This window comes from Rattus norvegicus, chromosome 7, assembly GCF_036323735.1.
Source record: "Rattus norvegicus strain BN/NHsdMcwi chromosome 7, GRCr8, whole genome shotgun sequence".
NCBI classification, from domain to species: domain Eukaryota; kingdom Metazoa; phylum Chordata; class Mammalia; order Rodentia; family Muridae; genus Rattus; species Rattus norvegicus.
The window spans coordinates 117,946,057-117,971,460 of NC_086025.1; the positions used below are offsets into that span (position 1 = coordinate 117,946,057).

Sequence of the window (25,404 nt, forward strand, 5' to 3'; positions counted from 1 at the left end):
ACAGGGAGGCCCCTGGAGGGCTCTCTGTCCTTCCTCCACTGTGTTTGTAGCTGGTTCCAACCCCTGGCTTATACTTCATTTATGTTTTAACATGTTAGGAACGTGCCTGTTGTGTGTTTAATAAGAACTGAGTTGTTTGTCTCCAGTTTGAAAATCTAAAGTGTCTTTACCTGAAGGAAGTGTGTTCTCTGTGGTCAGGTGCATCTAGCAGATGCTAAGCCTGGGCCTTCCCACACTGTGTCTCACACTTCGCACATTCCCAGCCCTGCCCTGTCCTCCTCAGACAGCCACACACTGTACAGGCTGTGGCGGTGTCAATGGCAGGTCTGACTGTTGGTGGGCTGATTTTCTGGTTTTCCATTTCAGCTCTAAATTCTATTTTTTACATGCTGTGTGCCAAAAATACCTCTTATGGCATAGAGGGGAAATTCTACCTTGTTGTCAGGGAAAGCCCTTTTCCCTACCCTTTGAACGTTAAGGCTGTTCTTGCCAGCTTGTTCATTATGTTACTATTTCTGAAGATGAGAAACAGCCCCTTGAGGCTGCAGAGTACCCACTTAGAGCACTGGAGTGGGGGTTTAAGGAAACGACCTGTTCTGTCACTTGTAGGTGAGGTTGGGAGTTCTTCAGGGCATCTTTCTAGCCCCGTGCTCTGTACCCGGCCAGAGTGCTCTCCAGAAGCAATCACAGGACAGGACTGTCCTTTCGGATTTGTAAGGGGGACGTAAGACTTCTTAGCCATCACATAGAATAATCTGCTTTCTACTTTGAACAGGAACTTGTCTATAGCTGAAATACTTGAATTGTCAGGCAGTGTAATCTCAGTGTGTGTTAGCTTTTGAATGAGCCTGTAAGGAAGTGTATCAATCCATGAAATGTGAATAAATGGAAAGTTTAAAAACCAGCTTTGGATACTGTTCTGTTCCTGTGATATTCCCGGCAGGTCAATGGGAGAAGCAGCACACAGTAGTGTGCAGAGATGGATCTAAAGTGGGGACTGACCAGCCGACTATGGGGTGTGGGGTGAGCTGCTTGAAGCTTGGCCCATGGCTGCCTGCATTGGATTACACTTGGGTGTAGAGCTTTGTTCTAGGCAGTCAGTCCTCCAGCCTCAGACAGATTACAGCTGGGGAAGGTTAGCTTCTCCTGCAGAAGTAAGTTCTTTATACCAAGTTCTAGTCCATTCCGTGATACACTGGAGTTGTGTTCAGATTCTGAAGTTCATTATCTGAGTTGTAAGGTGTTCTCCTGGTTAGGGAAAAAAAGACAAAAGGCTGTCCCCAGCATTCTGAACTGTGAGATTCATAAGTTATAGGTGCTTGCTGAAGAGCAAGATTATCCCTGAGCCATTAGGGAGACAGACTGATCTGGTGTGGACTCCCAGGGTAACCCTGGGTCTCCCAGTACCAGAGGTTCGTACAAACCAGAACTGACAGCTTTTGGGGCCCCCACCCTAAGCCCCCTGAACTAAAACCTCAGGCCCAGTCTTTATTTGATATGGTGGTTTTTGTATAGTCACACTACTAGCCATCATATGTGAACAGATGACCCGTCACACAGCCCCAGTGGCTGGCAGGCTCCCTCCCTGTGACTCCCAGATACAGTCACGCCCTTTAGCGCATCCTCAGAGGAAATAGCAGTGACCACTTTCCCAGGAACTGTGCCAACCTCTGCACATGACCTTGTCGAATCTCTCTGTCACTGAACCTGAAGGGATGTAGTGGGTTTACCTTCCCTTTGAAGATCCCAGGCTCTGACAAACTGGGGTGACATGGCTTGTTGGGGGACCAGAGCCACATGGCCCTTTCCCTCATCCCCACTGAATCACTCAACTACATTGGTTTCTGAACTTGGCTTGTTTTTTGAGTAAAATTGTTTATTCAAAATATAATCAAAGTTCACCAGAAACAATGGTTATTTCAAACTGAGCAACCTAATTGCTTTATTAAAGTCAGATTCCAAAATGAAAGCCATCCACATAGAGGAGAAAAGGTTTGGTGGCCCATTGGCTTACATGAGGCTGTAGGAGGCAAGTGGGTGACACTGTTAAGAACAGGAACCTTTCCTTTATGGCCCATCCCCAAAGCAAGCGTTTCCTTCCTCATTCTTCCCAGCCCTCTGTCCCTTTAACAAGCACAAAGCCTGATGTCTCCAGCTGACATGGGTATGTACAGTGAGCTACAGGAGTTATTTTACATTGCTCTCTTCCACGTGTGTTCTGGAAGGGTTTCCTTTCCGGGGAACATTGTCTTCCAGGCCAACAGCGACTCCTGAAAGGTATGAATGAATCAGGATAAAAGACCTGAGAGCAGAACTGCCTTCCCACAGCGGCTGGGAAACAGAAGGCCAGCACTGTAGCCAGCTTCCAGGACAGAGGCTTCAGGCCACTTGAAAGGGCTACCCAGTGGTTGATGTGGATAGCAAGGGGACATGGTTTACCTGCCAAGCCACTGCCTCCTCCCACCTCCTTGTAGTTGGAGGTGCCAGTTCAGAAAAACCCTCCTGGACTGGTGTTTCTAGGGTAGTGACTGATTCTTTACTGTGTCCTCTCCATCTCCACAGAAGGTCTAACGCCAGTGTATACGGTATATTAGGCCCTATTCTTTGTGACGTAATCATTTGGCATGTTTTAGAAACCCATATGCATGAAAGATGATGTGATGACTACAAGCTCTAGAGCGAGCTAGCCAGATGCTCCCACCCCCATCCTCATCCCCACCCCACCCCAACTCTGCCTGCTCACCAGCCCCTCTTTCAGAGCTGCTCAGCAACAAGGACAGTCAGATGCCTGCCAGGATCTTTTCTAAACTCCCATTTAGGTTTCCAACTTCCATCTACCCCAGCCATCTTCCTGCTAATGTGATGGTTTTAGGGGGTTCTCTTAGGAAACTTTTGAGAGTCCAAACACTGCCAGGGTGTATTTTCATGGGAGCACAGAAATGAGCCCAAAATGCATCGTGTGATCAGCTTTGGAAATGCCCACACTTGTAGTTAGGGTGGTCATGATCCCCCTCCCAAGGTCTTCACAGACCAGTGTGTAAGACGGCTTCTATCCGCCCCAGTGGGTACCATTTCATAATGATATCAAAGTCAAGGTCATACCCTTGGTCTGCTATTTGTATTAACGTGAAACATGTATATTAAAGGAAACATAGAGATCAGGGCACTTCAAAGAAAACTCATTTTAAATGTCTCTAAAATGTGAAGCAATGTCTCAAACAAAATCATAAAGTCAACAGGCACCACAGCGCCTGCCTTGAGAGGCTTTCTGTTGGATACAGGTGTTCATGGAAAGCCACTCAAAATTTGCATATTAGCACATTCGATGTGTGCTACCTCATGTCTTCATTGAAATGGTTTTTATAGAAATCACAAGTTTTGAAGCAGCAAAAAAAAACCATTTATGTAAATTCTCATACAATAATTTTGCATCTAAGTTTCCTGACCTACAAAGGAAGGGGCTGAGGTCAAAAGAAAGTAAGAAAGAGCTGAGGGGTGCACCCAGTCGATAAGAGTGCTTGCCCAGTAGCACAAAGTCCTGGGTTTTATTCCTAGCACAGCAGAAAGCCAGCAGGGTGGTAGAAACCTGTTAATGCCAGCACATGGAGGTGGAAGGAGGTTCATTAGTTCAAGATCACCCTCTGATGTACAGTAAGTTTGAAGCCAGCCTGGGCTACAGAAGACCCTGTCTCAAAAACAGACCAAAAAAAAAAAAAAATCCTATTGACAGCTCATGGCCTGAAATCACCTTGGAATCAGATAAACTGTCCAAACTCCATGGCTTCCGCCATTTGTGGGGCTCTACCTGTCACAGAGCTCAGATCTCCACGCCAGCCACAAGCCATCAAATCACTTAACTTGTGTGGTGTTCAAACAGTGGCCAGTGGCTGTCCCAGGGGCTCAGAGAAGGGTTTGGAGGTTTGTGTCAGTATTTATTCAGTGAAAACCTTTTAGATACACCACTTCTCACCTAAGAGGGACAGGGCAGCACTCTGGCTACCTCCCTGGAAGGGCTAATGCAGATGCCCTAAAAGGCTACTTTTGTTCAAGCTCAAGATATTTATAGGTGGTCTCCAGCCCCCAGGCCTTCTTCAGGCCCAGCCACATGAGGCAGGACCTGCCGTGCCAGGGTCAGCAACTTCTGTGAAGCACGTGTGAACCCATGGTGCCTGCGAATTCAAGTCCTTTTGAGTGTTCTATTTATCTTTTAGGGTGGCTGTGTCCAGGGACAGTCCTATTTAATGATACAGAGGTGAGGGAACAAACAGGGAAGCTGTGTGATGTTAAGACACAAAGATTTTAAAGTGGGAAAGGACAGCCAACATGAAAAACGACCTAAAACTCAAATCATCTAGAGTTATGGCCAGAAATTTAAAATCACTTATGACACTGTCAATATATGGATATATGTAGAAATAGACTGGACCAACTAAATACATGGGCTGGGATGTCTTAATGAAAAAAAAAATGTTTAAGACAGGGTCTCACTATGTAGCCCTGGCTGTCCTAAACTTTGCAATGTAGACCAGGCTGCCACCACACCTAGCTTATTTATTTTTTGCCTGTGTTGTAATAATCTTTGGCGGGGGGGAGCCTGGGCTGCCCCCTGTATGCAGGCGGGGTGCCGGCAAGACCCCAGGAGGCAGGACAGACACTGAAGAAACTGGAATGCCGCCTCCCAGGGACACAAAGCAAGCAGCACTCTTTTCTTAGTGTCTTGAAGACTGACATCTAAGTTTCCTCAGAACACAGCTGCATTTGAATTCCAGTAGCTCCTTGTCACTCTGTGTTGCGTAAGGATAGACATGTTCCCAAGAAAATTAAAGAAGGCCCCAGAAGCCAAACTGTCAACCCCAGGAGGATTCTGGGTACTTCTGCTGTCCTTTGTCACTCTGAGACAGGGTTTTGCTAGGTAGCCTAGGCTGTCCAGGAACTCCATCCTCCTGCCTCAGCTCCAGTGCTAGGATTGCATGCCTGTGCCACCACCATGTCTGACCTTCTGGTGTCAGAATTCTAACCAGTTCTCAGGGCCTCTGAACTTGTTTGGAACTCAAAAGTGCCCTCTGGAGAAAGGGGAATTGTGACCAAATAAATGTTTGGCTGGGTACGCGGGGACCGAATGGTTCAAGCCATAGACTGGGGCTTGGACCAAGTTTGCCTCCTGCCACTGTCCAGTCTCTGGGGTGCTTTCCCCCTCTACAAAGGGGGTGACGGTACCTAAGCAGATCAGTGTGCTTCACGTGCCACGCAGAGACAGGCTGCATGGCACACTCTACCGTCTATAGCCCGGGAAGAGCTTGTACTCAGGCCAGCCAAGAGTATGGCTGAGCTCTGGTAGAGGGGATCCCCAGAAGAGAAGCCATGGAATTGCAGTGAGTCTAAGACAGCCTCAGTCTTCCACAGAAGACATAGTTGGCTGTATTTCCCTTAAGCTAGAAATCCAGAGTGCTCAGACCACAGAATGGCCAGGTTCCTCAAGTGGCAGGTCTGTTACTTCTCTAGAAACAACTATGGGGACAGCATTCTACAGGAGAAATGGCTATCCTAGACTGAAGGACCACACCCATAAGCCTGAGGTACTCTGGCATTCCGAGACAGGATGTGAATTTGCTTTGATGGTCAGAATCGGGACCCAGGTTACAGCACAATATTCCTGTCTAAGCTTACGCACTAATCATCTGTCCCTTTGGAAGGAGTTATTTCAGAGCAGGCAGGAGAGGCAAGCTTCCTCGACACCTAACAGCCACTGCTAAGACCCAACTGAGCCATGCAGAATGACAGGTGAGCAAACACTGACCCAGCCATGCACTTGAACCCTGGAGACTTCAGTGAGGTAGGTGGTATCAGCCCCGTTTTACAGGTGGGCAAACTGAGGCAGAATGAAATGCAATAGCTCGCTTTTAATAACAACATACAAAATCTAGGGAAAACCCCAAGTAGTGCCCACTCCCAGAGACCAAGGAATGGAACCAGATGGGAGCCATGCTCCCGTGCCTGCTCTCCAGCCCCGAGGGGCTGAACTCTACATCCACAGCTGAGTTCTCTGGATCTGGGGCACTAACCCCAACAGCAACAGGAGGCCCAGCTTCCAGTTTATTCCAGTTGGGTAGAGGAGGCCTCAGCTAGAGCACACTGCCAGGGTGAGGCTTGGGCTGATGACCCACATGGCCACTTGCACCCACCGAGGACAATGCAGACTCATGAGCAGCCTGGTCTCCTCTCTGCCTAGGAAGCCAGGCTGAAGACAAGCCCAGCATGCTGATCAAAGCACGGGGCAAAGGGGACAGCACCAGCCTCGCTCTAAGCTCTGGCTCAGGGTGGTTCTGCCTACAACCTTCCCAGAAGGATTCCACCCCGGTCCCCATCAGACATCCCTCAGCAGAAGTACCCTCCCACTTTCCTTCAGAACTGAATTCTGCGTCCCTCCGGAGAGCCGAGATCGCTGCAGGATGTCTCGGGGTCGGAGGTGTGTGTGTTGGCGGTGTTCTTTGGATGGAAGCAAAGGTCATTCTGTGGGATCGGGACCTGTCTGCCCAGCTGGAGGTTGAGACCCAATCTGGAGCTGGGCATAGGGTGAGGTATTCCCAGCAGACAAACAGCTCATGTCCCCTGACCCCCAGCTGGGACCCACTGTGACAAGAACTATGGGAGAACGAGGCTGGGACTGACTCTGGAGCTGAAGTTCGTCAGTACTGCATTACAAAATCTTCAACTGGCTTTGTGTAGGATGCGTGGACAGTGGCCTGGCACAGAGCCCCAGCAGGGGGATGGGGGTCGAGGTCGGGAGGTCTAAGAACATTCTGGAAGCTGGCAGCCCCCACACTCTATGATCTCTTGGTGTTTCTGGCCCTCTTTGGGAGCAGAAGGCCCTCAGAGATAGGAGAGGGGGCTGAGCGCGGGCACAGGGTGGGAGCAGAGCCAGCGAGGGAGGAGGACGGACGAGGCACTTCAGTTTGGGCTGGTGTTCATGGAGTCGGCCCTGGCCCCGGGAGTCGAGTGGCCCTGCCTGGCTGTAGCTCCGGTGCTGGCTTGTCACAGAAGACCCCGGTTGGCGGTGACAGGTAGGCACTTGGCAGCATTCCCAGGGCCAGGCAGGGCCGGGGCTCCGTGCAGGCTCCACACACACTAGGTCATCAAGATGGGTTTCTGCCGTACTTCCAGGATGTCTAGGGTGACAGGAGGGAGGCAGGTGGGGTGAGGACACTCTTGGGAGGGAGCCACAGTCACCACACACACCCACCGTTCCTGACGGGACCTCACAGGCTGCAGACAGCATCACCACCCTACCCTCCCGTGCCAGCAAAGGAGAAGCACAGATGGAGAGGCCAAGAGAAACAAGACCCCATAGAGACTCCAGAGACAACACCCGACCGTGACCATCAGAGGCCAGTGAGGACCATGGGGATCCACGTGGAGGGAGGCAGCGGCTGCAGAAACCCCATCCTGCTGAGCCTGAACAGGGAGGCTCTGCAGAGGGCTCTGCCCTGTGTACCTGTTAAGATCCGATGCAGCGGCAAAGTGACGTAGGTCAAGTGTGCATAGAGAAGGAAATTTCCATCAGCTCTGCTTAGCTTCAGCCAGGATCCGACCAAGGACCGTCCTGTGCCGGACAGGGACCGAGACCGCAGGTTGGTGGCGTTGTGCAGGTCGGCTGGAGAAGAGAGGAGAGGGTCAGTATCCCAGTATGTGCCAGGGAGCATGGGGGAGGTGGCACCCAGACACCATGACTCCTCTAGATGATGCCACACTCACAGATGTTCCTCACCAATGCCCACACCCCCCAGAGCCCTGCTTCCAGGCCCTCAGAGCCTCCTGTCTGCCAGGGCCCACCCCTAAATGGGCCTGGCCAGAAAGTACTCAGGGTTCACCCCAGGGAAACCGTCCCTCTCCCATCCACTTTACATGCACATGGAACCAGCATGGTCCAAGTTTGTGCTGGGGATGGTGAGAGATGCCGGACATTCCTCCAAGAAACTCCCAACTCAGGCCTGAAGGCCACCCCAACCCCCCAACCCCACTTTCCACAGGACTGAGAGAGTGGCCAGTTTGCCCACCAACCCCAGTTTCCCTGGTCCAAGACTGAGGCGTCCTGCCCACGGCTGTACAACCACTGGGAAGGAAGGTGAATGGTGGAAGCAAGGGGGCACAGGGAAGGATCTGTGAGCCCAGTGACTCATGGGAGACCAGGAGACAGAGGCAATAGAGAAGCTTTGAGGTTTACCCAGGACAGAAGGTTCTAGAAGGGGCAAAGCTGGCCCAGGAAGCAGAAGAAGAAGAACAGAGCCCCTGAATGTGAGGTGGGTGGACAGCCTGAGAACAGGGTTCCTGGAGGCAGGCTCCTGCCTCATCTACACACAGCTCCACCCCTGAATCCTGGTGCCGGCACTCTACCCCCAGTGTCTGTGGCTTTCTAAGTGCTAGTGAGTGACTGCCAGGACCAGTGGCCACACAGACAGACGAGTGAATGCAAGCCAGAACAGGGGCCATTCCTCTGCAGGAGCACAACGGGGAAGGCTGGTCACCTCCTCCGTCATCCTCTCGGAAGAACTCCTCGCTGTCATTGGCTGAGTGTGATTTCTTCATCTCTGCGATGCGGTTCCGTGGCACCTTCCTCTTGAGGGATGGGGAGAAGAAGGCAGGCCGGTTGTTTCGCTCTGGGGTGGGCGGGGTGCTAAAGGAGGTCACCTGGGGACAAGGAGCCCAAGTCACAAAAGCAGCAGGAACACTGCCATGAGGCCCCAGTGCCACTTGGATCCCACCTACAAAGCCAGCCCAAGCAAGGCTGGTTATAGTCGCTGACCCTGCCTGAGGTTCAGCTGGCCTGGCTGAGGGGATGCTGGGCACTAGAGGCTGGCCACACGCCCAGCAACCAGTCCTGCCTAAGGTGGGAGCAGGCTGCCAACAAACCTGACAGAGGGCCCCTCTTCCACATCTTGGCACAAAAGAGGGGCGTTTAAATGCCAGTGACAGGCTGCTGGTGTGGTCTAAGCCCAGGCATGCTGTACCAGCCATGCCCTAGTGCAGCAGCTCCTGATGCTCATGTGACATCTGAGCAGAGAGGGCACACAAACGGGAGCCTTGACCTGCGTAAAGCCACCGGGACTACCCCAGGTCAACCCTGGGCCCTTCCTTCTTGTGCCCAGCCCCTTCCACAAGTGCCCAGGCTAAGCAGCTCTCTGCCCGTATCTCTCCTCCCTTCCAAGCACATTCAGTCCCAGCCACCAAGTCTCCACACTCACTTGAGGGTGAACTGGGCACAGACAGGCATAAGACATAGGTCCCTTGCCCTCAAGGAGCTCACAGTCTGCTGGGGGTGACAGACTCAGGTGACAACCACAGAACGCATGCTGGTCGCTGAGACAGAAAGGGAAGCACAGGACACGGAAGCACAATGGAAGAAGGGACAGACAGCCCATGAAATCAGAGCAGGCTTCCTGGAGGAGGTTGCTGCTTGAGCTGGGTCTTGAAGGACGAGTAGGAGTTCGCCAGGTGAAGAAGGGGGGGAAGGGCGTTCCAGGCATAGGGAACTTGGCCCATCCCCTCCCTCCTCCCCATGCAAACAAGAATCGGAGCAGCAAGATGAGCTGGGACCGAGACTTCAGGGCCCCATCGGCCTTCCCGTCATAGCTCCGACATCCACCAAAGTCCCGGCGGCTGCTGGGCTCCAGAAGGTCCTCCCTCAAGCCAGGGAAGTTTTCAAAAGATAAAAAACAAATACCAGAAACCACAATACACACAGTCTGCATTTCTTGTACACTGGTTACGGTGACCCCTGAGGACAAGAAGACAAGCCACAGTGCGGACATGGGCCATGTGGGCTTGGGTCCTGTGAGACCTCATGGCTCCAGTATTCCACAACCTCCCTGCTATGAAGGGTACGGTTAGGGCCATCTCATCCCTCTCAGTCATTCTCACCGGCAGATGAGAAAAATCAAGGTGTGGGTGAGTCTAGGGGCTCAACTGTGGGCACTCAGCAGACAGTACCCAGTAGTGCCAGCCTGGGCCATATCTGCACACACTCCAGCGTCCCAGTGCCACACAAAATGGGGAATAAACTGGCTGTCACTTGGGAGCTCAGAATCCACATTACCACCTTTCTAAAAGCAAGAAGGCTCCTTCCTGAAGTGGCCAACACTTTACAGAACCCCAGTATTTCTTGGCTTTGCTTGGCTTATAAAACACACTAACTGTAAATGATTCCACAAGAAAGAAAAGGAGGCGCCCAGGAGCTAACACAAGCAACAGCCAGTCAGGCACCATCCCACTTTGAGTCAATTCTCATCAGGTGCGGAAGGAACCACTGTGGCTGCCACTTGGGATGCCTCACAGGGCCACGCCCCATGCGAGGCCTTAAGTTGTGAGCGGTGTGCCTAGAGCCCCCACACTACAGGAAGCAGGTTCATACTTCACTTCTCAATGAGAAACAGAAGCTTAGAGAGAAAGAGACTCATCCGAGGTGGACACCTGAGCAGCAGGGCCCAGAATGCGGCTGCCCAGTCTCTGGGACAAGGGCTGATTGATTCACAGGCCACTCTGAGTGGCATTTGAACACTGACTCCATGGGCAGAGCCCGTCTCACGCTTGAGTCTGGGGTCTCCTACACGGCCACTGACCTCAGCTCCCCAGTAGGCAGTGAGAGAGCTCAGAGAAAGCAAAGCTTGAGGTCCTCTGCTGAGCCCTCAGAGCTGCAGCAGGGGCCGAATCCGTCCACCTGCCCTTGGGATGCTGCCAATAGACGGAATACCCTAAACAAATAAGGAGCCCCCAAACGAGTCGCATGCTTGCTGCTGGCCCTGTGTGACGACATGGGGGCTAGCTCTTCCTCATCCCTATCTGGCTCACTGCAGAACAGCTTATGTGACCAGAGCTGCACTGCAGGTCCAAGCAGGCAGTCGCCAGGCCCAGATCCTAGTCAACCTCTGCTCAGAAGCCTAAGACTCAGCCTCAGGCAGCAGCTCAGGGATCAGACATGGTTGGGTATGAACCTGCTGGATGACCTCCATCAAGGCACCCCTTTTTCTAAGCCTCAGCCCCCGCATCAGCAGTGGAGGTCAGCCAGTGAGATCTCCCTCACCTGGGGTCTGTGGGGTGAAGGTGCCACCGGAAGTGAACCCAAGAAACAGGAGGCCCCTCCCCCGGCTGTGCAGCCCTTACCCGCTCATGCATGGGCGAAGCTGGGCTTGAATCTTCAGTCCCATAGGGGGATGTGTCACCAGTGGACACTCGGCTGACTGCCATCTCTGCGTGGCCCTTGCCCTGAGGCCCCTTCATGCGCACAAACTCCATGTTGTTGTACTTGTAGAAGCCAAATGACATCTTCTGGGCCATGCGAGCAGCCACACTCACCTGGGCAGGTAGGACATGGCCTCAGTCAGAGCCGTGGGACGGACTTCACAGGTTCTCTAAGTATTACCATCTCTAAGGCCATCTTGAGGCATCTAAGCCACAGGGAACCCCGTGAGCCCAACAAGCAGTCCAGTAGGCATGCAGTCCAGGGCCAAGGCTGTCTCGCCGCCCTGAACACCCATACTACAGGCCAGGGCTGCTCCTCCACCTCTGGCCTGAGCCTGACAGCACCCGCTGTAGGAGAGTGGCCAGAGTATCAAGGCTCCTTCTGCAGCTGGCTAATCCAAGGTTAGTTGTGGGAGTGTGTCCAGTACTAGGCCACAGATAGCAAGGGGCTGGTGGTAAAAGAGAGCCAATGTGCCACTGACTGGCACCTCACAAGGACACAAGGGGAAGGAGGAGTCCCCACCTGCACCTCAGATGGACACGGGTGGACTGGGATGAAAGGGAGAATGCAAGGGAGACTGTGCCCCCAAGAGTGGCTGCAGGAGCAGCAGGTGCCCTGATATGGGGCAGTCTCATCGATGTAGGCCTGGGGGAGGGCACACACCCCTCGGTGGCCCTGCACTCACGCGGTTGTCGTACACCTTCTTGAGTGCCTCATAGCGGATGGAACCCTGAAAGATGACACCCTGGAACATGTTGGTTTTGTCGCTGGCCACCAGCTCAACGCAGACCATCTCTCCTTCTCCCACTGTCATGTCACTGAACACCTGAGGGCGGGGACGAAGAGACAGCGATGTCATCAAAGTCAGTGCCAACACCCACACCACACCCTGACCTGACTGAGGGGGAGGGTGTTAATCACAGAGTGTGGGGCAACCTGTAATCCTGGTACTAGAGGGGCAGAGGCAGAAGGATGGAGATTTTGAGGTACATGGGGTTAAAATGTCTCGAGACAGGGAGCTGGGGAAGAAAAAGAGATTGGGGAGGAGAAAGGAGGCCAGAGAAAGGACAAAGAGAAAGGGGGTCATGTACAGAGAGAACACTGAGGACAGGTCAGGCCACCAGCCCACAGTCATCCACTGTCCACCACCCCTCCTTCAGTCTTTGGCACAGGTAGGAACAGCCTCATGGTGGAGCAGGGCTGTGTAGCAGCAGGGAGCTGGGGCTGGAAAAGAGACCCTGCCCCACACTGAGCCACTGGCAAGACCCTCATCTGACTTCCTAGTGTCATTCAAGCTACAAGGACTATGGGGCACTTGGGGATCTCCTTCATCAGCCCAGTCAGGCCCGCCTTGCTCAGAGCTTGACTGTCCAAAACTAATGTGACTGCCTTCCTGGCAGTAACTGGACACAGGCAGTGTGACAACATCCTGTCCACTTTCTGAGGTGCTGTTCCCATACCTGACATCCAGGTGTGAGCTTCAAGGTGAGAGACTCAGAGAAGATATATGTGCAGTGTGAGTCCAGGGGGACCACCTCACTTCCTGAGCCTCAGGAATTTCCAAAGGCTTGGCCATAAAGCTGAAGGCCCCTCCTCTCTAACACCCTGGGCAGGCTGGAAGCAGTCATTCCCAGCAGCAAATGACTCCTGGTCAGGCAGCACACTCCCACTCACTAGTCCTCGGGGCATCAACCCTGACACCTAAGTAGGTCAGGAGGTCATGACACTCACTGTACAGATGAGTAAACCTAGGCAAGAACACACTTGTCTATGTCAGCCACTGAAGTGGGGAGCCCCACTGGCTGTCATCCAGACCCTTCCCTGCTCCTGCTGCCCATGTCTTCTGGAAGGTCTTCTCAGCCTGGCACCCAAGGGGTGGAAGGGGAGAGCGGCCTGTGGTGAGCACTTACCTCTTCGAAGCTGTCAATCATGAAGAAGATGTTGGGGTAGCTCATCTTGGACTCTTCTCCTTTGCTGTCCATGGGATGTTTGCTGGGGGAGGCGAACACTTGCTGAAAGAAAGCAGACAGAAGGCTGAGAAGATGGCCTGGATGGAGGCCCAGAGCTACCACAGACACAGGCCAGGGGCCCTTGGTGCTCAGTCCAAAGACAGGGATGTGCTCTACAGGAGTCTTGAGGGGAGCTGGGTGCAAGCCCAGGACTGAAAGCCTTAGAATCACCCTCACTTGGGTGGGAAAGTAAAATGTCCCAGGAGCAGGGAGCTGGAGAGTCTGGGCCGCTGGCGGGAGGACTGCTGATGGGAGAGACTGCTGACGGAGGACCGATGATGGGAAGACCACTAGCGGGAGGACCACTGGCGGGAGGCAGGGGCTCACCTGCGATTTCTTCCTATGGATGTGAATGTCACCCCCGTCAGCACGCGTGCACACAGCACAGGTCACCATGTAGTCCAGCTGGAAGAAAACACAGTCGGTGGTGGGCAGAGAGGGACTGCCATCTCCTGGCCCATGGGCAACCCTCATCACCCGCCCCATACCTTCTGCAGGATGAGGTTCAGGCAGACACTCTCCTCCCAGTCGATGTCAGGATCTCCCAGGCCTGGAAGCTTCTTAGAGTCTCTCCGGTACACTTCGACCTCCACCTCAGGCTCAGCCTCAGCCTGTGGCACAGGACACAGGTGAGACTACAGTGTACTCATATACATGAAATAAATGAATAAATCTTTAAAAAAAAAAAAGAACTCAGAAGCAGTCTGTCCTGTAGGGGTCCTGAGCCCAGGGTCCTAACTGGACCCAGGAGGAATCCTGCAGGTTCAACTCCAGGAAATAACAGCCACCTCCTGCTGGGTAGCTCTGAAGCCACCTGCAGGGACACAGACCTGTTAGTGTGTGTGCAGCTGAGGTAGAACTGGGCTCCACATAGAGGTGCCCCTGTGCGATGGGATATACCACAGGGATGGGACTCCTACCCTCCACTGTCTGTGTTTCTGTGGGAATCACCCAAACTCAGTGGGGAGCCACCACGCTGCCTGCCTGGGTGGAACCCCACTCCTCTGATTGGCTGCTCAGTGTTTCACACTCACTTTGTTTACCCTCCTGCAGGAGAACCCACACAGGCAGGGCTCATCTGTGCCTGGCTCAATGCAGGGTGGGGAATACCTAGGGCACAACTGCACTCCTTGGTGGGTAGGTCAGCAGGACAGTGGTATAGGTGGTTCCACGTATCCCCAAAATGCACAGGGAGCTGCTCAGACGCCCACACACGGGAGTGCAGGTGGGTGGCGTGACCACTCAGAAACAGCACACAGCAACCAGACTGACAGATCACAGCCACCTATGTCAACAGCCACGGCCCCAAACAGATGACTGAGAAGCAGTCGGGAGATCACTGCAGCTCTGCCCGTTAGCTCAGACAGGGATGACCCACCTGAGTGGCAGAAGTCCAGCTGAGGTCAGGGAGGGAGAGAGCTGCCTGCTGCAGACTAAGGCCCCTTGAGCACATTGGTCAGGCTGGGCCTCTGGGTCTGAAGGCTGGTGACCCCATATTCAAACAGACAAAAAGGCCACCAACCTGGACACTTTTGCATGTGTATCACAATCAGAAAAGCCACCAGCTGAATGTGGTGCACACCTTTAATCCCAGCACTCAGGAGGCAGAGGCAGGCAATCTCTGAGTTTGAGACCAGCCTGGTCTATCTGGAGTTCCAGGACAGCCAGGGCTATGTAGTGGGACCCTGACTCAGACACAGAAGAAAGCTACCAAGGAGACTGAATGGTGTGGGACAGAAGGACCCCCAGCTCCTGAGCTCTGTTTCCCAAGTGGGTTTAGTGCGGTCTGAGCCCTAGGACGACTGAGGGTATCAATACGAGGCCACCAACACAGACGGAGACACACACAAATGCCAGTGTCCACACTGCCAAAGACAAAATGGGCTGCTGAGAACAGGGAGTGTTTTGTCCTCCCTGGTGGCATAAGGAGATGGTGCAGAGAATCCGGGGCACACTGGTGAAACCAGGTCTGGATCCCCAAGGTGATCCTGGAGCAGGGAGTGGGAACTCCGCACTCCATGCCCACCCACCCTCCTCTGCTAGGCAAGGAGCCTAGTCGGTTGCCATGACAACAGTACAAGCAGGATGAGAAAGGGTAGGAGGTGGTCGGTGCTGCAGAACATTCCTACTGTGCAGATATGAGTCCACATCTCCCCAGCCCTTGGATCTTGATTCTTGGTGGATTGGGGTTCTTAGCTGTACCTCCATTATGCCCCATGCAGGCCCCACTATACACTGCTAGGCTGGAAAATACATCCAGCATGGGTGGACTTGAGCCTTGCCTGATCCTAGGCCTGGCCCTCCAAGTCCTGTACCAGATTCCATCCAGTCCCCCCTGGAATCCACTCAGAAGTGCAGGAGGCCAGCCAAGCACAAATAGGATGTGTGTGGGGTAGGGAGAGGATGGGTCCCCACTTCCCAACACTTGTGCAAAGCCATCTAAGCAGAAAGACTGGTTATTCTTGGTCTGACTCCATTGACACTTGGTGACTTCTCCCTGCACATATCACTCCGAGGTCACAGTGCTCGGCTGGGACTATGTCACAAACTGTCACTCACTCAAGTTATAGCACCATCCTGGGTCAAGTGAGCCAGGCTCCCCTCCCCGACCATGCAAGTCCTAGACCAGCTCCAGGGTGTGTCCCTAGAGCAGTTTTTCTACAACCCTGTATACAGATGTCACCTCTGTTGTGGTCCCCACTATAGGATGCTAGCTGTCTGCCCAGTGAGGGCTTCCCAAAGACAGTGGCCAGCCTGAATCATTTCTGTGTCAGTGCTGGGGAAAGAGCCATTTCCATGTGGTTGCTACTTGGTGCCCCTGTTAGGTTCAGGCTGGCTCCACTGACCTCAACACCTACTAAGTGTTCACGAGTGCTGCAACATAGCCCCAGGGTCTCCTGCTGTACTCCCCATCTCAGGCCCAGGGCTGCATTTCCCAAGGAGTGCTCCTGCTGCACTTCTCTTCTGCCCAAATGCTGTCATCTATGCAGCTCACTTTCCTCTCCAGCCGGCCACACAGCACACATAGGCCTGTCCCCCACACCCTGATCTCTCCCAGATCTGCCACACGAGATCCACTCTAACAACAGTGCCTCACATGTGCCTGTCCTGAGATTGACACGATGGAGCCTCTGGAGCCAGAGGTGAGGTCCACAGTCCTACTGCTCCAGGGGCCTTTCCCGGAGGTAAACATCAGATGAATGTGGTGCCCACACCCAGGGTGTACTGGGGCTACTTCACCAGAGCACAGAGGCTCCGAGCACCTGTCTCTTCCTGCCGACAGCACATGTGGTCACATCAACCGCAAACATCCCAGCCTCTATGTATTTGACAGGGGGCTTAGCCCTTACAGACCGTCTGTTGTAAGCCCCAGAGATGTGTGGGTCTGGGCCACAGCTGTACTATTGATCAGAAGAGCTGGACTCGAACTGCATATCACACAGGAAGGGTGTAGGGGGCAGGACTGAGGAGCCCAGGGGTAGCCTCCCGCTTGAGAAGATTCCTGCCTCTCATTGGTGCCACTAGCAAGAGCTGCAGATGAACCCACCAATCAGGTCTCAGCTATAGCCCCTCCACAGAGCATCTCCCGCTCTCGAACCTGTCACTTCCGGGCCCTCGTACAGTCCAAAGCATCACCCACTTCTCCAGGTCCTACACCCCTCTGGCCAGTGGTCCATGAGCTCCTGCTGGCCCCTCCCACGCCAGCCTGGGAAGGAAAGCACCAAAGGCTTCCTTTGCAGCAAGCACCCAGGTGTGTCCACTCATAACAAATGCTTTCTGTCGATGCGCGGCTGTACGGCAGGAAAGGGCTCCCAGGACTCACGTGTGTGAGCCATACCTAGTCTTAGGGCTCTCGGGATGCTTGGAAACAGAGACTGTAAGTCCTATTCAGGTCTCACAGCTGACCACTCTTTGTCCTTGAAGACAAACATGTTTAACACGTGGGCTACTGAAACATTCTATAAACCACTAAAAATCCCGTGAAGAGAAGAGCACGTGCAAGAATCTGTCTCGAGAGCGCCACACTACCCCATGAGGCACCTGGGTGACTCGCTTCACCTCATCCGGTTCCTCCGTCTGTCTAGCTGCCCAGATGCTGCAGTTCAGGAGGCCAAGCCCTGAGTGATTCCCTAGTTTACAGTAAGAACCAGAGAAAGGCAACCCCAGCACCAGGACCACCATTCAGTCACGGCCCTGCCCACTCCAGAGAATGCCCTGGACTCGGGACTCACAGCCCTGAGCTCCCATTCACTCACTCGCTCTGACAGGCTGGCCACATCAGTGGAACCCGGAGCCTCCCAAAGCCAAAGTCACTGCCTTCTGGGGTCATAGCAAAAGCAAACAACAAATAGTTGTGCTGGTTGCTCAGTAACGGTTCCCCTGCAGCTGGAGTGCTGCAGTGGGGAAGGGGGCCTGCTGGAGGTTCAGGGCACAGGTGGGATTGTGGGGCGGCGGGGGATTACCCACCTTCCTCCCGTCCGCAGTGCTCTCACTGCCTGTGTAGGCTCGCTTCCTGCGCACGTAGAACAGCATGTCGTCCTGCCTGGGGGCCAGTTTCTCCATGAAGTAGGTCGAAAACATCCACGTCCAGAAGACGATGCGGTCATCCTTGAAGCAACCTAAAGGAGGGGGCCAGAGGAGTGAGAAGGGGCCCCATTGGCCCTGGCTCTGACCTTGGCCAAGCCTGGTCCTCCCCACCTGCATTTCTGGTCAGAGATCTGACAAGGATGGGATGCGCTGTCCCTTCTCCCTTGGTGCCTCCCGCCCCTACCCACAGGCATCACATAGCCTGGGGATGCCTCCCCAGAGTAGGACTCCACCCAGCGGCAGCCTGAGAGCCAGGGACACCAGGCCCCCACTGCCAGCTGACTTCAGCCAGTAGATGAATCAGCAGCTCCTGGGGAAAAGGAAAATCTAGGAGCTGTGAGGACGTCACTGACTGGCTGGCTAGCTGCAAGGAGAAAGGCTTTGCTGGGGAAATCTTCACCCACAGACATCCCTAGCCCCCCCCTCAGGCTGCGGCAATCCCAAGGAGAAGCCAACTTAAAGGGCCAGCAAGCACATCTTAGCTGCAGACAGGAAGGCCCTGAGAGGGTGCCAGATTGATTCCCGTTTGATTGCTTCTGCTTTTTATTTAAAATGGTATTTCTGTGTGATAAATGAAATGTGAAATCGTTTTCTGAACCAGAAAGAAGAAGAAGAAAAACAAAAAACTGCTCGTTTCTGTCCTCTGGGTTTCCTCTTGAGAGGACAGGTAGCTAAGCTCCTAAGCCACAGGTCCTTTCGCTACAGGAAGATGAATGGCTCCCAGCTAGAATAGCCAGTGTCTAGCACAGACCAGGTCAACAAACACGGGACTTCCTCCCCAGCCCCTCACCTGTCTAGATCAGTGGTTCTTAATGTGGGTCACAACCCTTTTGGGGGGGTCGAACAACCCTTTCCCAAGGGTCTCCTAAGACCATTGGAAAACATGGATACTGACATTATGATTTATAACAGCAAATCACAGTTATGAAATAGCAACAAGAATAATGTTACAGTTGGGGTCACCACAGCTTGAGGAACCCCTGCCCTAGATAGATCAATCATCACCCCATGCTGCTCAACTCCTTAAACCCCTGTGTTTCCTTCTTTCCCCATTTCCCAGGAACCATGGAGACCTAGTCCTAGGGCCTTGCTCCTGAAGGGAAGGTCTGCCTTGTACGACACCCTCCACCAGTGGCCAGACCAGAGGCTGATGGCAAGCAGAAGGCGCCAGCCACACCAGAGCCTGTGTCCTCTGACCGCAGTGTGTGGTCCACCCCTTCCTGGGGCGGGGGAGGGGGTGTCAGCACACCTTGCCAGCCTCCAGTGAAGGTGGGGGCAGGCTCACAGCACAGAGTAGGCACACCCACCGGCACTGGAGCTCCCTGCCCCCCTTTTGCACCCTGCAATGCCTAACTATGTACACACTGGGAGATGAGGCAGGAACTGGCCAGCAGGGGCTGTGACATGTCGCAGCCATGTCAGTCACAGAGGAAAGCACTGTCCTTCCTCTTAAACACAGATGGCTGTGGGACTTGAGTGCTGAGACTGAAGGCTAAGCACTTGCTGAGCATGGGCAAGATCAGGGGCTCCATCCCCAGGACCATAAGGGCACCTGACAGTGCCTTCCAGGGCATCCAGGCAACTCAAACCATCAACAAACAATGACATTGACCTTACCCACAAATCCGTTAGGCAGATCTGTGGACCGCTCCAGTAAATCCTGTCACTCAAATGTCAGAAGAGGCTCAAGGATGTGCTTAGAGTCCCAGAGCCGGACACTGATCTGCAAGACGGCCACACTCAGGCCTTGGGGAACCTGTGCTCAACAACTTGTTGAAAAGGAACCAGCCACAGATGCCAAGTGGGCAGGCTGCTGGCAGGTCCAGGGCACCAGGAGCGGAAGCTGGGAAGGCCTTATTCAGGGAGGGGCTAGCAGGGACTACCACATACTCCAACAGTGGAGCTCGAGCGATTTCTCTTTCAGAGGACTGGGGTTTGATTCGTGGACCCATATAAATCAGCTAATGACTGCCTCTTCCTCCAGCTCCAGGGGACCCAGCACACCCTCTTCTGGCCCCTGTGGGAACCTGCATCTCCATGCGTGCGCTTGCACGTACGCGCGCGCGCGCGCGCACACACACACACACCTGAAAATCATCAAGCAAATCTTTAACCCTAGCCCTTATTTATGATGTGGGGGTCCCTTCTTCTACCCTTTGGTATCACCTTTTTCTTAACATTTACTTATGCGTGTGCATGTTTATGAGTATGTGTATGTACATGCTGTGGTACATGTGTGGGAGTCTGCTCTCTTCATCTGTGGGCCACAGGGGTGGGGAAGGGTACCACTCAGGCCATCAGCACTGTCCTGACACACTAAGCCTCCTCCCTGCCCTACTTGTCTCTATAATCAGGGATCCTCCTATCTCGCCCCTCAAGTGCAGGGGAGTAGACTGTGAGCCGGCATGCCTGGCCTAAATGGTAGCTTTACTTTATTCTATGTGTTTGGATGTTCCTCCTGCATGTATGTCTGGATACTACATGGATGCCTGGTGCCCAGAGAAGACAGACAGGGTATCACATTCCTTGGACTAAAGTTACAGCCATCTATGAACCACCACAGGGGTTCTGGGAATAGAACTCAGGTCCTCTGAAAGCGCTGTGTGTTCTTACTGGTTGAACCATCTCTCCAGGCTCCCAAGTGGTATTTTTCAAGGAACAAATTTGCCTTCCTAAAAATTTCATATGCTTATAAAGCTGTCTTCACTCAGTCCTGCCTGCCTACATTCAACTAGAAAATGAGGTGACTGTCCACAGAAAGACTAGTACACACGTTTACCGGGGGGTTTTTCCCTAAGAGCCCCAAAGTGGAAGCCAGGAAAGTAGACACAAACAGCCAAGCCAGCCAATGACTTCCACTCCCCAGAGCACCACAGAGGGATCAGAAGGAATCAGAATTACCACGTACACAAGTCAGGCTCACAAGACTAAATTTTGTGTGATCAAATTCACATGACGTTTCAGAAAAAGAAAAAAAGAGTGAAGGCAGATGATGCTGGTGATGCTGGGTGTGACAGTGACACTTGTGACCTCCAGAGTTCAAGGCCATTTTACCTTACCTCAAAAAAAAAAAAAAAAACAAAAAACAAAAACAAAACAAAACAAAGCAGAGGTGGTTGTCTTAAAAATAAAGCAATGGGGAAGGACGGAGAGCTCAGCAGGTAAAAAGCTCTGCTGATCTTGCAGAGACCCTGGGTTCAGTTTCCAGCCGCCACCTAGCAGCTCACCACCATCTGTAAGTCCACTCCAAGGGACCCAGAGCCCACCGTGGGGATCTAGCCTCTTTGGGCACTGCACACATATGGTGCACTTACATACATGCAGGCAGAATACTCATACAGGAAAAAATGAATAAACCTAAAAATAAAGCAAACCAAAAGGGGCAACAAAAACAGACTATGCTCTGTGTCGCTAATAACGCAAATAATTGAACAACTTTCAGGAGGTTGGGAGGACTCCGTAATTACCACCAATAATTAGGTAAATTACGGTATGTGTACAATAATTAGGTAAATTACGGTATGTGTACTGCACCAAATGTCTGCAGACTATTTGATTATTAGTCTACTCGAAGTTCTAGGAACCAAACCCAGGGGCCTCATTTGTGCTAAGCAAGCATTCTATTTCTGAGCCACAGCCACAGTCACTCCACCTTATAACAAACAAACACGGAACGTGGGCCATGCAGCCCTGGGTAAAAAGGCCAAACTCCATTGAAGTCTTGCTGACTACACCACAAACCACAGGGAAACAGGAGAAGCAGAGACAGAATAGTGGGGCAGTGACTTTCACAGGCTGCTGGTCACCACTGGCCAGCACTGGCCAGCCCCTCCACCTCTCTTCCTTCTCTACAAACTACCTTTTGCCATAATCTGTGGCTTGGTGTCACAAACCTAATAAGCATGTGGGGAGAGGGAGAGAGGCCTCTCCACAGGGAAGGAAAAGCAGACACAGAGATGTTTTCCATGCCCACAGCTGGACAGGACAGGTCTGGCACAGAATTTCTAACTCCTGGGGACACAGAGCAATGCAGGCATTGAAATCCTACAACATGGGTCTTTGTCCCAACTGTTCCACACACACACTGTTCCTGTAACCTCCTGCAATCCCAGAACCATGGCGAGGTCTGGGGTAAAGTTCCTTACTAGACTGTGATGCTCCCACTGCATGGGGCAAAGGAAGAACTTGCATGCAGCTGTCCTGCGTGCCTCTCTGGACAGTCAGAATGAAGTCACTGGGTCACAGCCTCCCAGTATCCTTTGTCTTGTGGTACAGTAGCTGAACGAACACAGGAGGCAACTGACTCTTATTGGCCTGCTGTTTCTTTCTCCCTTCTTTCCCCCAAGCTTGTCCAACAAGAAATCCCGAGTCAAAGCCCGGTAGCTGTCAGTCTAGCATAGATCGTTCTAGTTCCCAGCTCCTTATTTGCTTTTGACCTGCAGTCACGGGCAGGTTTCAGGGAGTTCAGGAAGCCCAAGCCTCAGGGTGGCAGACACAGCCTGCAGCTGAGCCACTCTCAGGAGCAGCACCACGGACAGCTCCCAGTCGCCAGGCTCCAGCCTCCGTGCTGGCGTTCTGAGGGGCAGCAATGTGTCAGTTTTCCTTGCTCCTGGGGACCTACAGGGGCAGGCAAGGACCAGGAGAGTGACTCAGGTTACACTGCCACCAAGCAATCAATTCACAACCTGTTTGATGATGAGTTCTGTCTAAGGCATCTTATTCAATGAGTGAATGGCTCACTAATATCAGAAGCGTTCAAGCCCAAGCCCCAAACACAGAACATAGCCCCAAGAACCTGACCTCCCCGACCTAGGAGGGAATTCTGAGATCTGTCCGTGATGCTGTGGACACCAGCATTCCCTCAGACAGCTTTGAGGGACACAGAAGCCAAGCGTCTGCCACCCTGTTCACTACTAGCTGAGAATCTGTCAGGTGATGGTTTTCACCATTTTGCAATGCCTGCCATGGTGAAGGCAGTGATGAGGGGCGGCAAGCATCAGACTCACTGAATGGAACCCACAGATAACTAGGTAAGAGCAGAGCTGGAGAGGAAATGAGGTAATAAGCTAACGTAATAAGGGATGGGCAGCAAACTTGCTTGCCTTGATTGTATCTGGAGGCATATAATTCCGCCAGCCAGGCAGGATGACCCTGCTAACAGCCCAGGAAAGGCAGTCTGTCTCGGGATAACTATGTCAGTATTTCCACATTGCACATCTCCCCCATTTGTCCAGACAGCCGGACCTTGGAGCTTCTGTCTCTGAGGAGCATGCTCAAAGTGTAAGTTGGGGCCATGCACCTGAATAAGCAAGGATTTCCGTTCAGAACCAGTTCCCTTCTGCACATTAGCCAGAACAGGTCACTTGCAGAGTTCTTTCTTTAACCTCTGTGTGCTTGATTTCTCACTGGGAAGGCATAAAATATTATAACGTATTAGTCAGCTCCAAATAGGGCTGCGGACCAGTTGTTTTCCTTGCCCAGCAACTTCTGATTCTCCTGAACTGATGGGTCCTTTACAGGTGGGGAGAGGGTCGCACACTGGGGTGAGCACCAGGCCTGGCCTCTCTGACCCTTGTGTTCTCTGCCTCACTGTGCATCTGAGAGATGGTCCTGCCAAGTCCATCCTGGGTTCAGGCTTCATCTTAAAGCTGGAGTTAACCACCAAGCCTGCACCTAGCACTGGTCTCCAGGTCACTCCCTAACAACCACCAATCAGGAGAAAAGCAGAACTTACAGTTATAAAGCTTGTGGTTTGGTTCTCAGCACCAGCCAATCATTTTAAAGGGTAACAAATTCCATAATAGCCCCCAATCCGATGTGTGGTGAGCTAGAAAGCCCCTGGCTTGTTTCCTTTCCACTACAAAAGCTTGCTTGAAACTGGGCCCAGGCTTCACCCTCCTGTCCTGTTGCCTCAGTGATGGTGGTGCTGCCCAAGCTCCAGCTTGAATAAAGACCCTAGCACGGCTGCATTGGAATCAGCTCCTCGCTGGCCCTTTGGGGTTTGAGAGCGCTTCCAAACGGCACAACCCATCACTGTGGTGAAGTGACTGACAGAAGCAGCAGGTCCACAGTGTGAGGCTGAGAAGGGCAATGATGGCAGAGTGTGACCACTGTCACCTATTACCGCTTCAGAACCCCTTGTCAACCTCAGCACAGTGTGAAAACAGTTGTGTGTGTGTGTGTGTGTGTGTGTGTGTGTGTGTGTATGAGAGGGGGGAGGGGCAGGGGAGGTAGAGATATCAAATTTAGGACTACACACTATATCTATATCTCTATATCTATACATACACACACACATATGTATATGTATTTAGTCTGTTCCAGGGGATCTGACACACTCACACAGACATACATGCAGCCAAAACACTAATACACACACACACACACACACACACACACACACACACACACACACACACACCCATTGGTGTGTGGGAGTGAAGCAGAGCCTCTCTACAGAGCCCTGGCTGTTCTGGAATTTGCTATATAGACCAGATGGGCCTTGAACTCAGAGATCAGCTTGCTCCCTCCTCTCCAGTGATAGGACTTTTACTGAGACAGAGTCTTATGTGGACCAGGCTGGCCTTCACATTGCTATGACTCAACGGAAATGACCTTGAACTCCCTCTACCTGGCAGGTGTGGGCAAGACAGGCAGGCGTCCAGCACATCGGGTTCACGCAGTGCTGGGAAGCCATGAGTCCCTTAGGGCTTCATGCTCTCTACGTAACGCTACCAAATGAGCCGCACTCCCAGCCCTAAACCTGCCTCTTTTTTTTTTTTTCTCAACACAAGGCCTTAGAAATTGTGGTTTGGTGGTAGACTGAAGAGCTGAATCTCAAACCCAGCCTCTCACAACTGAACCTGCTTTTTCCAGTATCCCTACAAAGACACATGCACAGAGCCAGAGTCTTCTAGCACATCGGTTCTCAACCGTCCTAACACTGCGACCCTTCAATACAGTTCTTCATGTGGTGACCCCAAACATAAAGTTATTTGTGTTGCTACTTCTCAACTGTAATTTTGTTATGAATCATAATGTAAATATGTTTTCTGATGGTCTTAGGTGGCCTCGTTCAACCCCCAAAGGGGTTGCACCCCAGGGGTTGAGAACCACTGTTCTAGCTAATAACTCATGATCCTAAGAAGTCCCTGAGGTCACCTGGTGAGCAGCTGACTCTCCCTATCCATGGAGCCCTCAAGAACAGCTCTGCCCTCCCTGCTACTGCACCCACACGGCAGCTTACAACTGTCTGTAACTACAGTTCCAGGGGACCTGACATCCTCACACAGACGTACATGCAGTCAAAACACTAATCCATGTTAAAAATAAAAATAAATACATCTTTTAAAAATCATCTTACATATTTTGAATTTTATATCTTAAGTAGATCTGAAAAATAACCAAAAACAAGCTGGGCATGTTGCCTACATATGATCCCAACACTCGGGAAACTGAGGCAGGGGGATTGAGAATTGGAGGCCAGTCTTGACTACACAGTAAGACTCCTTAACTTAAAAATCAAACAAAAGGAGATGGCTTAGTCAGTGAAGTGCTTGCCACAATAGCAGGACC

General features: G+C 52.5%; 1 protein-coding gene and 1 non-coding gene across 2 annotated transcripts in view; both read right to left on the reverse strand.

The window, feature by feature from the left end:
- Positions 1 to 1,841: 1,841 nt before the first annotated feature.
- Kiaa0930 (KIAA0930 homolog) overlaps positions 1,842 to 25,404 on the reverse strand; it is a 39,704-nt gene continuing 16,141 nt past the window's right edge. The window contains exons 2-10 of the mRNA NM_001271047.2: positions 17,710 to 17,861; positions 13,731 to 13,853; positions 13,570 to 13,647; positions 13,144 to 13,245; positions 11,919 to 12,059; positions 11,155 to 11,346; positions 8,523 to 8,685; positions 7,493 to 7,651; positions 1,842 to 7,166 (exon numbers count right to left, since the gene is read on the reverse strand). Coding sequence (NP_001257976.1) covers positions 7,126 to 7,166; positions 7,493 to 7,651; positions 8,523 to 8,685; positions 11,155 to 11,346; positions 11,919 to 12,059; positions 13,144 to 13,245; positions 13,570 to 13,647; positions 13,731 to 13,853; positions 17,710 to 17,861 — 1,151 coding nt within the window. The 3' untranslated portion in view covers positions 1,842 to 7,125. The remainder of the gene's footprint in view (positions 7,167 to 7,492; positions 7,652 to 8,522; positions 8,686 to 11,154; positions 11,347 to 11,918; positions 12,060 to 13,143; positions 13,246 to 13,569; positions 13,648 to 13,730; positions 13,854 to 17,709; positions 17,862 to 25,404) is intronic.
- On the reverse strand, positions 9,461 to 9,580 carry Mir1249 (microRNA 1249). The gene has a single exon (NR_037390.1). It is a non-coding gene; the product is annotated as a microRNA 1249 (primary transcript).